The sequence below is a fragment of the Prosopis cineraria genome, unplaced genomic scaffold (genome assembly GCF_029017545.1).
Source record: "Prosopis cineraria cultivar Desert tree isolate PC_DT_omini unplaced genomic scaffold, ASM2901754v1 PC10, whole genome shotgun sequence".
NCBI lineage: Eukaryota > Viridiplantae > Streptophyta > Magnoliopsida > Fabales > Fabaceae > Prosopis > Prosopis cineraria.
In genome coordinates this window covers 35,310,134-35,325,375 of record NW_026555341.1, presented here as the reverse complement: position 1 = coordinate 35,325,375, position 15,242 = coordinate 35,310,134, and the positions used below count along the sequence as shown (strand labels likewise).

General features: G+C 31.9%; 1 protein-coding gene across 7 annotated transcripts; it reads right to left on the bottom strand.

Annotated features, from left to right (window-relative positions):
• Window positions 1-7,475: 7,475 nt before the first annotated feature.
• Window positions 7,476-13,922, bottom strand: LOC129284648 (CDP-diacylglycerol--serine O-phosphatidyltransferase 1-like). 7 transcript variants are annotated; one of them, XM_054920172.1, is made up of 13 exons: window positions 13,455-13,922; window positions 11,789-11,988; window positions 11,593-11,679; window positions 11,425-11,484; window positions 10,800-10,890; window positions 10,438-10,492; window positions 10,207-10,286; window positions 9,975-10,091; window positions 9,728-9,815; window positions 8,833-8,924; window positions 8,193-8,446; window positions 8,001-8,089; window positions 7,476-7,916 (listed from the first exon to the last, which is right to left on the bottom strand). In XM_054920172.1, the coding sequence occupies exons 2-13, from the start codon at window positions 11,953-11,955 to the stop codon at window positions 7,786-7,788; spliced, it is 1,311 nt and encodes a 436-aa protein (XP_054776147.1). In that variant the 5' UTR covers window positions 11,956-11,988; window positions 13,455-13,922; the 3' UTR covers window positions 7,476-7,785. The 7 variants fall into 7 exon arrangements, with proteins under 7 accessions (XP_054776147.1, XP_054776150.1, XP_054776151.1 ...); XM_054920175.1 differs by having other exon boundaries at window positions 9,728-9,812; XM_054920176.1 differs by having other exon boundaries at window positions 11,593-11,658.
• Window positions 13,923-15,242: the final 1,320 nt, after the last annotated feature.

Below are 15,242 nucleotides of genomic sequence, written 5' to 3'. Positions count from 1 at the left end.
TCAAAGACCTGTTCGATAATAGTTAGGGAGAATTGCATCCTAGTTGAAAGTTAATTATTTTTAAGGTATAATTCGAAATATTCTGAATGCCCGAGGGCCCATCTGCAATTAATCTTTAAAATTAAAAGACTTGATTACCCCTAATCTAAAAATGGGACGCCCACGGTCACCTCTCTTTTTCTTTTTCTTTTCCTAATCGTTTCTACTGCTATGGTCGAATCTGCCCCTAAATTTGCTGATTTTTCTACTCATGTTGTCCACATCGTCTACATTGATAAGGAGCCTGAGAATCATAATCCTCTTCTCTGTCCATAGCAAATTCGTGATTTTGATCCTTTTCTACTCCTATTTATTTCTCGAGAAAAACTGGGGATGCCATAATTGATCATGTGGTTCTTCTTCTTTTGTTTTTTTATTAATTTCACCATAATAGTATGGAGGATGTTAAGGAGACCATGTTGTATAGTTCACAAGAGCACTGCTAGTGAATCTTCCACTACGCTAACTTTGAAGTTTCACAAATTTAAAGTAAGTTTGGCCTCCTTTTTTTTAAAAAAAAATTGCTTATTGTTTTGCTCAATAATTTTAAGAAATTATCATATCTCTTTAGTTGTTTAATGTGTAAAATATTTATGTTCATGGTGAAGAGGAAAATTCCTTAGCCTTGGTTGCAAAGTTGCATGTTTGTTCATATTGGAGAAGATTTAAGATTTATTGTAATATGATTATTGATATAATTTAACTTAGTTGCTGATATAATATAATATAATTTGAAATTTAAATGTTCTGGAGTAAGTTATTTGTTATGAAATCATAGTGGTATACTTGTTTATATTAGATGTTTAGATGTGAATTGTATAATTCATGACCTATTTATTATTGTGAAAATACCTTATCCGAAACACTAAGTTATGTATTGTGAAAATATGAATATTTTTTTATTTATATTGAATGTTCACTTGTAAAAAAAATTAGGTTTTTGCATGTAAAAATTTTCTTAAATTATTTTTTTCATTGTTGGTTCGTGCAAGAAATGGCATGGTATCCCCAACTAACTTCCTACTTTTTTTTGATGTGCAAATACAATTGTAATTATGATATGTATGAAAGTATCTCAATTTATATTTTTGTGTAGTTGAGGATGACAATTATTTTTTGTTTATATATAAAAAAGAAACTTTTACATAGTTTGAATATAGCTTTTCACATTTTGCATATATAAGACAGAAATATGATGTAAGATTTCATGTTAGTACTTGTTCCAATAGAAGACCAATACCAACATAAAATTATCTAAATTTAATGTACATATTCTTACTAATTCAATGATAGCATGTTATTATTTATGAACCTTATATCGTACAAATTTTGCTATTAACTTGAGAAACCTGCTCCAGAGTTAGCTAAGTGGAGGATCTACTAACAGAACTTTCGTAAACTGTGCAACAAAGCCCTCCTTAGCATCCTCCTAACTACTACAATGAAATCAACCAAAAAAAAAAAAAAATTGAACCACATTGTCTGCTAAGGTGAAAAAGACTAAAATTGCAAACCTACTAAAGACAGAGGAGGGGTAATGATAGTGCACCTCAGGCTCTTCATCAGTGTAGAGATGACATGGATAATATAAGTAGAAGAATCAACAAATTTAGGGGCGGATTCCATCATAGAAATAGAAACAATCATGGAAAGAAAAAGAAGAGAGGTGATAGTTCGTGTTCATTTTTTAAATTAGGGGTAATTGAATCTTTTGAGCTTAAACATTAATTGCAAATGGGGCCCTTGAATCTTTAGAAAATTATCAAATTATATTGGGTCTTAAAAGTAATTTACTTTCATTTAGAGGATCTAGGTGCGAGTTTCCCTAATATCTTTTTACTTAGGTCTCAAAAATTTTTATTAAAAAATAAGTTTTAAATATTTATTTTTGATTGCAGTTTTAAATATTTATTACTTCCTCCTATTCTTATTGCAAACACTTTTAACCATGTCACCAAAATAAAAATAATTTAACTTATTAATTTTTTTAAAATTAAAAATATCTAAAAATTAATTTTTTTAGTAATTTTCTAGAAATAAAACTAGAAAATGTTAATTAACAATTTTGACTTATATTAAGGATAAGGAAATTATTTTAAAAGTCACCCTAAAATAACAATTGAAAAGAACATTTCACGAGCAAGTATGAAATCTAAAAGCTTGTTTGGTTTGTATTTTTAAAAATAGTTTTTTATTTTTTAAAAAAATATTAAAAAACTTGTTTGAATAAGTATTTTGAATTTAGTTGTTTCTAAAACTGTTCTCATTTTTTTTTAAAAACAAAAAATAAAAACATCTTAAAGCTATTTCATTTTATTTTTTTTCAAAATATATTACATTTAATTATTAAAAATTATAATTGCCTTAACCAATAATTATCATAAGCTACCACCATTAATCACACTCTTGATCAATTTTTTAATTCTAAATATATTTTTAAATTAATGCAACCAGGTTTTTTATTTTGTTTTAAAAAATAATTTTAAAAATTGTATTGCAAAATCATTTTTTAAAAAAAGAACAGTAACCAAATGTGACTTAGAGCCTTTTGATTTATGTTCTTATTTCTTATTTTTAAAAACTGTTTTCTAATATGATTTTTATAATAAAATAAAATAAAAATTTATTTTCTTATGTTAATTAAAAAATAATTTTAAAATTAAAAAATAAATTGATAGTGATAGTTACAAATAATTAATAGTGATAATTAATAATAAAAATTAGTCAAGATAACTATAATTTTTAATAATCAAATATAGTGTATTTTAAAAGTAAAAATAAAATAAAAATAACTTAAAAGTTGTTTCTATTTTTTAAAAAAATAAAAAATTTTGGAAACAACTAAATGAAAAACACTTATCTAAATAAATTTTTAAATTTTTTCCTTTTTTAAAAATAACAAATAGTTTTTAGAAACAGAAAACAAAAAGCTTTAACGTTTGGTTTTTTTGACCTGAATTTAAATGTCTAGTTAAACTCTCATATTTATAACTATTTAAATTTACTTGCAACTCATTTTTTAACAAAATTTTGAGACCTGATATATATTATATTAAATTAATTACCATACTTTTGATTTACACACGCATATTTTCCAACGAAGATATTTATTCTATAATCAACATTTATTTTAAGTCCAATTTCATTTTACATATGTCAAAAATTATACAAATTACATCTAATTACTTTATGAAATTAATTAAAACACGCAGCAAAGAAAAAAAAGTTGTAGAAAAAAAATTAATCTAGAACGAGAATGAATCCAGGTGTTCGATATTCATAAATTTGAACGAGAGCTAGTAAATAAGTAAGCTAGTAAACTTTATTGCGAATTTCTGGAGAAACTCCCCCCCCCCCAATAATCTTAATATTTCATTAAACCATCAAAGCAAATGACATAATATTAGCAAACTAAACATTACACAAGTATCATAAAAGTCTAAAGCAAAAGGAGGAAGAAATTAAATTGGTTATAGTCTTGCGATACATTAAAAGTGACAGAACAAAAGAAGCCAGCAAATGGATATCCTGCACCAAAGGTCGTAGAAGATAATCCATGAAATAGCTCCCTGCAAAAACACTGAAAAGGATGCTACGAAGATTCTTTGATTCAAAGCTAGAATAGTACGAATGCAAGTGAGGTTATTGAAACAGTTTGGCTCCATTTAAAGCATTCAGTGCAAAAATTCAGAGTTGACAAAAACCTTAACAAGGCAGAAAGAAGATATCGTCGAAGAAGGATCATGCATGAAATACTGTTGAAGAAGGATCGTGAAATTCTGAGTACTTCACAAAGATGATGAACAATGCCCTTGTGAATGGCAAGAAAAACGATGATACCTCCAAGTTGATAATCTGACCCCTCATCATGCAACTTCAATAAGGTATAGTAATAATCTAACTGGATAAACCGATGAAGGAAGAATGGAAAAGGCACTAAACCAGAGGGCTCTCACATAATGATAACATCCTTTAAAATAAGTTAACGACTCTGAGGTTAAACAGGTCATTTGCTATTCCAAAGAAAAACAAGTGGGACCTATCACATCGATGGATTATAAGTAGAATGCTACTTATAAGTAATACTCCCTCCAGTCCCATTTATAAGTCTAATTTTAGAAGGTATATTTGGTCCCATTTATAAGTCACGGTGCGTCTTTTTAGGTAATATTTGAGAGGTATTTTCAAAATTACCCTTCATGGAGAGAAAAAGTAACAGGATATTACTTTTTAGATTTGTTATATAGGGACATGTTTGAAATTTTACTTACTTTTATTCCTTATACTTTTATTGTATTGGTATTGATGAGGTTGGTAGAAATGACTTATAAATAGGACCGGAGGGAGTACCAATCAAAGAGATACCAAAAATACATTGAGGACAAACTTTAAGATGATGGTTTTGAAAAACATTTCTAATACGCAGAACAAACAAAAAACAGTAGCACTCGCACAAAAGCAAGGAGTAAAAAATTTATGAAAATATAGAGAAAATCGCATCCAAGGACCCTTGTACAACTTTATTTGCAAAAAAGGACCAAAGAAATTTGCAATTAGGATGAAAGCGAAATTAATTCTCTTTTTTTAATATAACATAAGTGAAATTAATATTAGTTTTGAAAATACCTAATAACCCCTAAACAATGAAACCAGCAAGTTTGAATGGAATAAAAGTGAAGTGCTTGTTTAACAAGCAAACATTCAAAAACAACTAGTACTTGTTACATTTTTACAAGCAAGAGGTTAGAAAATTATGAGTGATAAAACTATCAAATTTGAGCGAAATGACAAGTGACACAAGCAAACATTCAAAAAAATAACAATTGTGAAGTCTAAACAATGGAAATAGCAAGTTGGAGTGATATTACATTTCCACCACAAGGATATTTTCATCTTTTTTCCAACAATATTATTTACAAATTGACCCCAGGGACTGCAGAGTGATACTAGATTTCTTTGGCCCTTTAAATTTGATAATAATTATTTAATTAACATTTATGATGTATTTACAAAATGTATGGGAAGTGAATCAATTTTTTCAAGTATGTGTTATCTTTTTCTCATTAAAATCCACTAAGGTTACATTTGGATGGGTAGATTTGGGCTGAAAATTTGAATTTAAAATTCATAAATTTTAAGTTCTTTGTTTAGATAATATAAAAAATTACAAATTATAATATTAAAATACTTTAGTTAGATCCTAATAAAATTTTAAATTTTAAATTCTATGTTTGAATTTAAATGCAACTCGAATGATGTCAGTGGTCCGGTCTCGATCAAGGGTGGTGACTCAATCTCGATCAACTTCGATAACCGACATCAGTTGGATGTGATAGACCAGTACCAAACGATGGTAGCAAACCATACCGAATGGCAGCGTTGGATCGGCATCGAAAGACAACAACAATGGCAAACTAGCATCTAGTGGCAGAGGAGGGTCATCCGGGTAGACGTCGACAGTTTGGTTCCAATCATCATTGGCAGTCTGGTCCCAATCAACATTAGCAATCATATCCCTATCAAAGCCAGTGGTTCAATCCTAGTCGAAGCTAGCAGTCTAGTCCCAATCATAGCCAGTTGTTCGGTCCCCGTTGACACCGACAATGTTGTCCCAATTGTTGCATGCGATGCCAATGGATGTTGGTCAGAGATAGTGATATTGAAGTCAAAAAGATAATGAAATCAACAAATAAACACGAATGGAGAGAAAAACTTTCATTAAAATTTAAAAAAATAGGAGTTTAAAAAGGATTTGAAATTACATTGGGATTGAGGTAAGATTTGAATCAAATCTAAATCTAAATTCAAATCCACATATATTCAAACATAACATTAAATATGATAATTTTAGTAGCTACTTCTACCAAAAAACCTGATTTTGATTATTTTCAACATGAAACTAAATAAGCTCTTGACACGGGTTTTAATTTTGTCAACTTTGACATTAAGAAGGATTTATACCGACAAACAAACTTGACAAGAAGAGCAGTGGTGGTGAGATGGACCAAACCAATTCAAGATGTCTTTGATGATATATCATCCGCTGCTGACTTGTTGCTTCAATTCAAATGTTCACTTCTTTGTCTCTCATCGTCAAGGACTCGTTGTTGAAGGTGGACGAGCTTGCACGCAGACAGACAGATTGTGTCTGTGTCGTCATGGAGAAGATGCCACAAGTAAGGATATGTGAGATAGGGACGAGGCTGCCATGGCTGATTATTTGGCTTCATAGGGAACTAATTAACAACAACGTAACATGATGACAAGATTCTCAAGGTAATTTCATTTAGCATACATTGATGCATATCACTTCAATTTCCTGACAATATCCATTCATTCTATTCTATTTGTAGTGTACGTATGATATAATATTGATCTCCTATAGCCCTCGTGAAATGTTTTGGACATAAATGAGCATGGTAATAATAATTTCAAGTACGTCAGATATGGATGCTTTACTTGAGGTGTCTATCGTACTGCATCACTTTTACTCTTTCATCATTAATTAACAACTTTTTTTTTTTGCTGATAAGCTTCATCATTAACCCTCTTTGATTTAAACTAATTCAAGTCCTATCATAATTATTGCATTCCATTTGTGATTGACTACTTGATTACTTGATTATGGTGTGGTACTGGGTCGCAGATCAAAGTAGGTTTAGGTTGAAAGTCAACTCTTTTTCAAAAAAAGTAAATATTATATGTTAATTATTATTAATAATTAATAATACAATAACACAAGACCATGCCATATATAGGTTGTGATTTGTGAATGCATGGTCCGATACCTAGATAAAATATTGCTCGAATTTTTGGCTAAATTATTAATTAATATACAGCAGTCATTTAGACTTGGTTATGTCAGCTTCATGATCCGTACTAGAGCCATTACATATCCAGTGTAATGAAAACCACGATTTTGTTTTTTTTTTTTTTTACCGATAATGAAAACCACTTGACCAGTTTAAAATATTTCAACTGTTCAATTTTCTACAATCTAATACTTCCTTGTATGAAATGAACGAGACACAAAACTCTTATCTACTAAACATTTTAATTTTATAATTCTGGGGGAAATACATTAAGTAATTTTTGAAATATTAAAAGACCAAAGTAATAAATTGGAACTTTTCTACTAAACATTTTAATTTTATAATTCTAGGGGAAAAATTAAGTAATTTTTGAAATATTAAAAGACCAAAGTAATAAATTGGAACTTTTCTACTAAACATTTTAATTTTATAATTCTAGGGGAAAAAATTAAGTAATTTTTGAAATATTAAGACACCAAAGTAATAAATTGGAACGTTTATTTAATAGTCATCTAGCAATTGTACCTCGGAGCTAGACCACATCTAATGAAAACGTATCATGCTTGGACTTCTCTGTACACTTTTCTCCGTTTCAGCCCTTGTTGATCTCAAAGAAACTCAGCATGAACAAACTCAAGCTCTGTAATTTCAATCAAAACTAACAAAAACTACAAGAAAATGTTTCAAAATGATTCATTCTAAGGCGTCCCATTTAAAAGACCTTTCTTCCTCTACCAGCTGTAACTAATATTTTCCCACTCACAGATATCATAATGCTAAGACTGAGATCCACTACCCTAGCTAGGAAAATGATCATTTACAATTATGAAGCTGATAGTATTTACAACATGGATGCTATGCATGGACAATAACCATAAAAATCAGGAAGGAATCAAAGAATAATTGCCCCACCAGAACTGTAAATTTAATTAATTTATCGCCTCTTTTTTTTGCTGAGACTTCGGTGCAACTGCCATGACCATACAAGCAGACATGATACAAGGATAACTCCAACAGATGACCAGAACATTACCAGCCATGAAGGCATTGGTTTAGGATACAAACCTGGGAAAACAAAGCAACAAAATTTCATTGAATAAGCTGTTTGAATGAATACTTAAGTGATAAAGAACTTACAAGTAGACCTACCATGTCCAAACTTGATACAAATTAGTAATTCAACAATGCAAATGGCAAGAGAAAGCCAGCAAAAAGCTCCGACCTTTTTCACCGGCTTCCTGGGAATTTCACAACGAACACGTAGGGATGAAATATTGAATTAAACAATGATAGTACTATTTAGGACGGCAATAAAATAAGAAGAAGACAGGCAGTATGTACCTGTCTTGAAGGTAGGAATTGTACTCGCGAATGGTTGGGATCGCAATTAACCACCACAAAATCAACCGATAAATGATAACAGGATTTCGAGGTGGTATCCACAGACAGAACTTGAGAAAGAATGTGTTGAGCTCTACAGTTAAAAAGACAATACAAAGACTGATCACTTGAATAAAACGCCAAGGACCAAGCAATGGATGCCACTCATCTTTGTCCCAATGTGCTGGAGTAAATTGTCCTAATGTTCGCTTTACCTGATGGATAGAGGAAAAAGGAGCACTAGAGTCAAAATCAGTCTCCTTATAGCGCTATCAAAAGGTTGGGGGGGGGGGTTCATTATTTCCTCAATGAGAAATGAAGCACCGGCTATTTAACATTTTGAGTCCTAGAAAGTAGTCAATATACAAGTAAACCTTCCAAACTCACAAAGTCTTACAAATGAGTCCTTCTAGCGTCAGTGAGTCACTTGACCGAAAAACTTAACTTGCAACGAGTTTGTTGCACTATCAAAGATTAATTAACTTGTGCACTTATTAACTTTCAAGAGTAAAGTTAATTAGGTTTTAAAATATAAGGTTCAAATTGTTAATTTACTCAAATATATGCTTGTTGATTTAATTGACCATAATCCTAAACGCACCTTTCCCATGATATTAGGTTGACGGCTCAGGCCAACCCACTTGTATGTTTTCCCATCAAAATACCTAACAGTATACATTCCTGCCCATATACCTGCATAGTAAACCAAGCAAATAAATATATTACGATTAGGCATTAATAGCAAATGGATCACAACAAATCTAATTTGGATAAATGACTAATTATCCGCAACTGGTCAATATCTCTACTTTAAAAATGTATTAAAGAGGAAAAGAGTCTAATATTACAAAAAAAGAAAGATAAAACACCACAGGCACAAAATATGCTGAGGCTGGCAAAAATTAAATCAACTAAACATAAAGAAGCAATAAATTCATGTAAAGAAATCAAAAAATTCCAGGTTCAACTATTATCATTCCAAAAAATATATTATGAACAAATAATTAATTATTAAATAAATTTACTAAAGTGTATCACTAGCTAGTGCTACTACTAGTTTCAAACATTGAATCTTGAAAAGACAAGGTAACTATCGTAAGAAGAAACAATCAAAAGCTTAATGTCACATGAAAATAGCCTCAAAATTTTGATATTCACCAGAAATTAGGAGTTCTCCAGATAGTATAAAAACACAAATACATAAAACGTGGTTGTGAAAATTTCACTGCCTCAAGATGCATGGCAGGGGCATAAAAAAACTCCCACTATAATTCTTCATGTATGGGGCTAGCTCTCATCTTTATAGTCAAATACTAAAATTCCAAAAACATTAAGAACATATCCATGATTTTGAAAATCTAACCTTTGGTCTGATGATATAGTCCATAAATAGGAGCATGCTTTGGCCCAAATAAACATAGGTGCTTGCTTAAAATAATTATACATGGTAAGTACTACCTCACCAACAAGGAAAACAAAAGGTTAAGAATTCTTACCAAACCAGTTACAGATCAAAATGTCAAGTATGATACTGTCCCACCAGCATTCATTGAAGTTCGGTAACATGTGGCGAAAAGTAAACTGCTAATGCAAATATAAGCTCATAAGCAAACAATATTGTATAATTTGGAAAGTAACATGCTTTAACAATACAAATCCAGCCCTTCCCCTCCCCACAAACTGTAGAGACTAAGTGAGATCAATTAACAAATTGCATAGTTATAAATCAGATCAAGGGCTAACCTCCATCAACTCAAAACCAATTGATAACACCCAAAGAAGAGGCTGATTACGGATCAAAATAGCCTTCCCCCACCACCCGATTACATGAGCAAGAACAAATTCATCAAAAAGTGTATCCTAGAAAACAGAGAATATAAAAACAGGAGCATAAGGAACCCACATGATCAAGGGAAGAACAAGACAGCATTAGTAGGTGAGAACAGGATAAAGTTTGTGAAAGAAGAAATCATACATAAAGATTCTTAAACCTGCTCGTAGGGTTTTCTGGCACATAAATGCGACAATCAGCACCATAAGACCTTTCAGGAAGCTCTGCATAAAGTCAGGAATAATAATTATGCATATTAATGATCCAATCCAGTAAAAAAATCTCTTCAAGAATAAAATGAAACAAAATTCAACAATTAACTAGCTGCTACTTATCCAATTCAAAACTTAAAAAGAGAAGAACCAGATTCATTACCAACACCAAGATCAGGATGAAGAAATTTCATGAACTGTCGAGCATCATCACGTTTCTGGGAAAAAATACTCAATCATTCAGTCAATGGAAATAGAAAAACTAATAATAGACCCCCACATGTTTATTATCCATAAATTTGCTAGAGACAGACATAGTCAGAGTGGGAAGGAGCCAACAGACAATAATATAAAAGGTACACAATACAAGTAGTGCAAAGATGCACTGTGATGTAATTCACGTAAAAATTATCTCTGCAAATCACATAAATGAATACCCTTTAAACTCTGCATGCATGTGTTACACTTTTTGCATACACAGCTTTAACAGAAAATAAGGGGTTATATCAAGACACAACAACTGACCTGGAAAAGCAAAAATGTGAGGGCAACAAGGTAAACAACAGCCATGCCATGGACCAGTCGCCAAATTGCAGGATGTGGTCTAATAAGAATCCTGAATGAAAACAGTGAATAATGAATGTTAGACAGACGTAGTGGTCTCCGCAGATAAATCAACCAGAAACCTTAAGCTGGTCTGAAAAATTACTCAAAGTACTACTTGTCCATCATCATTCCCTACTCCTGGAGACCCAGTAGAAAAATATTTTCATCTAAGTAGCTTAACCTAACAGAACAACTTGAGATGGGATTACATTATAGAAATAGAGTTAAAACAATATAAGACTAATCTAGTCGATCAAAAGGATTCATTTCTGTTTAAAAGTTTCACCATCAGCCTGTAGTCCCCCAATTCCTAAATAAGGAATAAACAGATATTTCCAATGAATGCTCTTTTTAATGAACTTACTACAACTTTTACACACTTTTCCCCTGAATATATAGTTAAAAGCCACCTCACAACTTACCAATCCAGGATTCTCACTTGAACCACATGCAGGACGAGTAAGAATACATTCAAAAAATAAAGATCTACCTACAGAGTTGAAAGATACAAACTTGACACAACAAAGTTACTTTAGTTACTCACGTGGAAGGAGCTTGCAGCAGGCAGTAAGCAAGAAAAACAGCAATCATTGCCCACACACCCCTACAGAAAAACCAAGTATTTAACATACTGTACAAACAGTACAATTCTCAAATGATAAGGCATGTTAGTAATGACTATCCGAGTAATACTATAAATGAGGACAAAAACCTTTTAACAGAGGTAACAAGATCACCAGATGCATCTCTTTCTGGATCGAGTGCACCGCTTGCCCATCTGGCATCATATACATCAAAACTAAAAATTAAAAAGAAGACAAGCTTAATAACTTTACTTGAGAAAGCATTCGTCAAATGGTCAAGGTGAGCAACTAATTTGGCATCAATTTATCAAATGGAGCACTCACATTAGAAAACAAGCGCCAATCATTAACAATGTAATAGTGCGAGGCTTGTAAGCCCATGCAGTCCATGGATCAAATTCTTCGTCAACATTTGACACATAATGGAAATCACCATTTTCTTTATCAAGGTAATCATTTCTCTTAACCCTTTTCTGACAGCTGGACTCCATAATTTGGTGTCCAGAAAAGCTTTCTTAGAGTTCCTGAGATCACAGAAGTAAGATTATTTCCCCATGCTATGACAAAGATATGATCATGAAGAAGCCGTTCGTGGAAAGTACAAAGAATAACAAATAGTGAGAAAAATTCTCTTTTTGCAAGACATAAACCATCATATCACGCTTACCAATAATGACCATTACGTGAAAGCACAGCAAATGAGCAAACACTCATTTAAGTACATAACATAGGCAGCACAAGTAGGCAAGGTTCTTACCAAACTACCCTCGTGTCATTAAGCATTACATTTAAGAGAAAAATTTTCAGAGAAGAACAAGAGATATATAGACCCATATAGACGCACGATACCATTTTCAAAATAAAATCTGCAATTCTATGTTTTTTTTTTTTTGGGAGGTAGGGGGGCTCCCAGGCCCAGTAAAGATCCAATTTGCAGTGAGTTTCAAATGAATTTTAATACTAATTTTGGTTCACACTGATATCATTTGTTGTTATTAGCATACAATGCAACAAAAAATTCCCATATCGTAAAACAAAACTCCCACGAGATTCCTTTTATTGTAAAAAAATGATTCAACAAAAAGTTACAATTTCCTTCAGAAAATTAAACGATCTTAAAGTTCGAAGTTAAAGACCAAGCTAGACAGTTGCACAACCAATGAATTGAGGCATAAGAAATCGCTTTGGCCCAGGAAAAATTTATTTAAAAAATAATAATAAACTGCAAATTTGTAGCCTAAGTAGCATCTAATAAACAATTTAATCATAAATAACCGACCTAAAGGCCGCACATAAAAAATATTATGATAAATAGAAGCACACACAATATAATTCAGATAAAACCAACATGCACTTTGCAAAGAATAGCAGACTGAACAAATGAGCCATCCCTCCGACTAACCTTTGGTTAAGAACTTAACAAACGGATGAATACCAAAAGAACTCTCAACAGAAACTATTTCGAAAGCCTTCCTCGAAAAAGAGATTTAAAAAAAAATGATCAAGGCAATTGGCCAATGATATAATTTCACTGTCGTGATCTATTCTAATCTCGCATCCACAGCGTCAACAACAGAAAACCCATCACCTCAATGCACAATTCAACGCTAAACCACTGCATGTAAGAAAAATTCACCGTACCTTAAATCCAGTAAAGAGACACGGGACATAAAAATGAGAAGAAAATGCTTGAGGGGATAAAACTAATTTAAATTAAATAGAAGCATAATTAATAAGATAAACGGGATTAAACAAAAACAAGAAAAATGAAAATACACGTACACTGAATGTGAGGAGCAGAATCGAAAACAGAAACGAAGCCCAATCCAAAAAAGAAAATGCAGGCACAAAAGAGATAGAGACGGGGAGAGAGAGTAGGTAAAAGTGCGAGCGCTAGAGGTATTATACGGAAATGATTTATTTGAAGAAAAAGTGGGTTTTAAAGTCATCTATAGTTTTGATGCTGAGTTTTCAGAGACGGAAGACTTACGTAGAGAGGCCGGCAGAGAAAGGACTCCTGGCCGTACGATTGAGAGAGCGAGAAGATCGAAGCCGTCAGATCAAAGTAGAAGAGAAGACGCGGCAGCGAGCGGAAGCAGCAGAAGCGTATAATATTAATCAAAGAAGGCGAGTGTTTGTGATTATCTCTCCCACTGATAATTAACAGCAATAAAAAAAACCAGTTTTTTGCTGGAGTGAGAGATTCTTAAGGCTGGGTACGAGCGTATTAAGAGTGAGAGAGAGAGGGGGGGGGGAGTGTAGTTTTGTGGTGGTCTCTCTCTCTCTCTTTGTGAGTGAGTGTGAGTCTTTGGTTTCGTTCGCGGCAGAGTCTGCTGCAACAGCGGCGAAAAGGCAAAGAGTGATGATGATGATGAGGAGAGAAATTACAAAGGGGAGAGAGAGAGAGAATAAGAGAGAGAGTACGATGGTCAAAGAGAGATTTGAAGATGGTATTGGATACGCACGCTGATGAAAACAGAAAATGTTGAAAGGCGGGGGGGATTTAAAGGGGCATGGGGAGGAGAGAGTGGGGGGCCGACGGGACGGAGAATTAATGTTTGTGACAGAAGTACCCCTCTGAATCTTCTTTAATTGCAGCACATCGCTTACCTTGACTCCTCTCCAAGATCTGAATTTACCATTATACCCTTCCTTCCCATTAACAACCCTTTCTCCAAAAAATTTAAGGCAAAAAAAACAGGGAGAAATGAAAGTATGGCTAAGTCTTTTAGTGAGTGTTTGGTTTCAGTTTGTCAAAAGTTCATTTGGTGAAAGTTCATTTGGAGAAAGTCAGTTTAATGAAAGTCAGTTGTTGTAACGAAATTTGTGTTTGGATATATTTTTCAAAAGGTCAGTTTGATATATTGAAAGTTGTTTGGTTTGTGATAGTGAAATGTGCTTTTGAATGTACAATTATCAAAAAGGACATTGATTTATAATGATTTATAATTTTTATTATATAAATATAATATATTCAAAATATTTAAAAAATATAATAAAGATTATAAATAACATAAATTTTGATCTATAATGCTAAAAATTTGATCTCTAATTATTTATATTTTTTAATTTGTAATTTTAAAAGATGTAATAAAGATTTGTAATTTTTATTATACATTAATGCTAAAATTAACATGATTAATTACTTAATTTATAATACTAAAAAAATTGATACCTAATTATTATTATTAAATAATAATTATATTTTTAATGAATTAACTATTTTTTAAATAAAAAATAAGAGATTAAACTTAGGGTAGTATGGTCAAATAACATCCTACTTTTCAAATCCACTTTTCAAAAGCTTCAGACAGTTACGTTTCAGAAATTCACTTTCAGCTACTGTTTGAATATACTTTCAGGATGTTCTTTTCTGCCAAATATTTTACCCAAACAACTTTCAACTTTTTGAAAGTAAAATTTTGCTTTCTGAACGTGAAACGGAGGAAAACCAAACGCACCCTTAATCCTGCTATAAAGGTTCTACGTTTCCCGATCTTTCTGTTACCGGAATCGGAAAATTTCTTTAAATTTTGCCATAGAGAGGCTAATTTGTATGCTGATTCTGTTACACGGTTTCTTATAACTTAGAGTTAGATTAGATAGTCCATTTCATTTCTTTGATCATCCCCAAAATGATGAAAAAAGTGTAGGATAGTTTATATTTTGCTTTAGTTTGTAATAGTAGTTTCTCAGAATTTTTTTTTTTAAAGAAGGCCCTAGGTTCAAACAAATCTTGATGGGAACGTAGAATGAAAATGACAGTTTTTTACTCGTT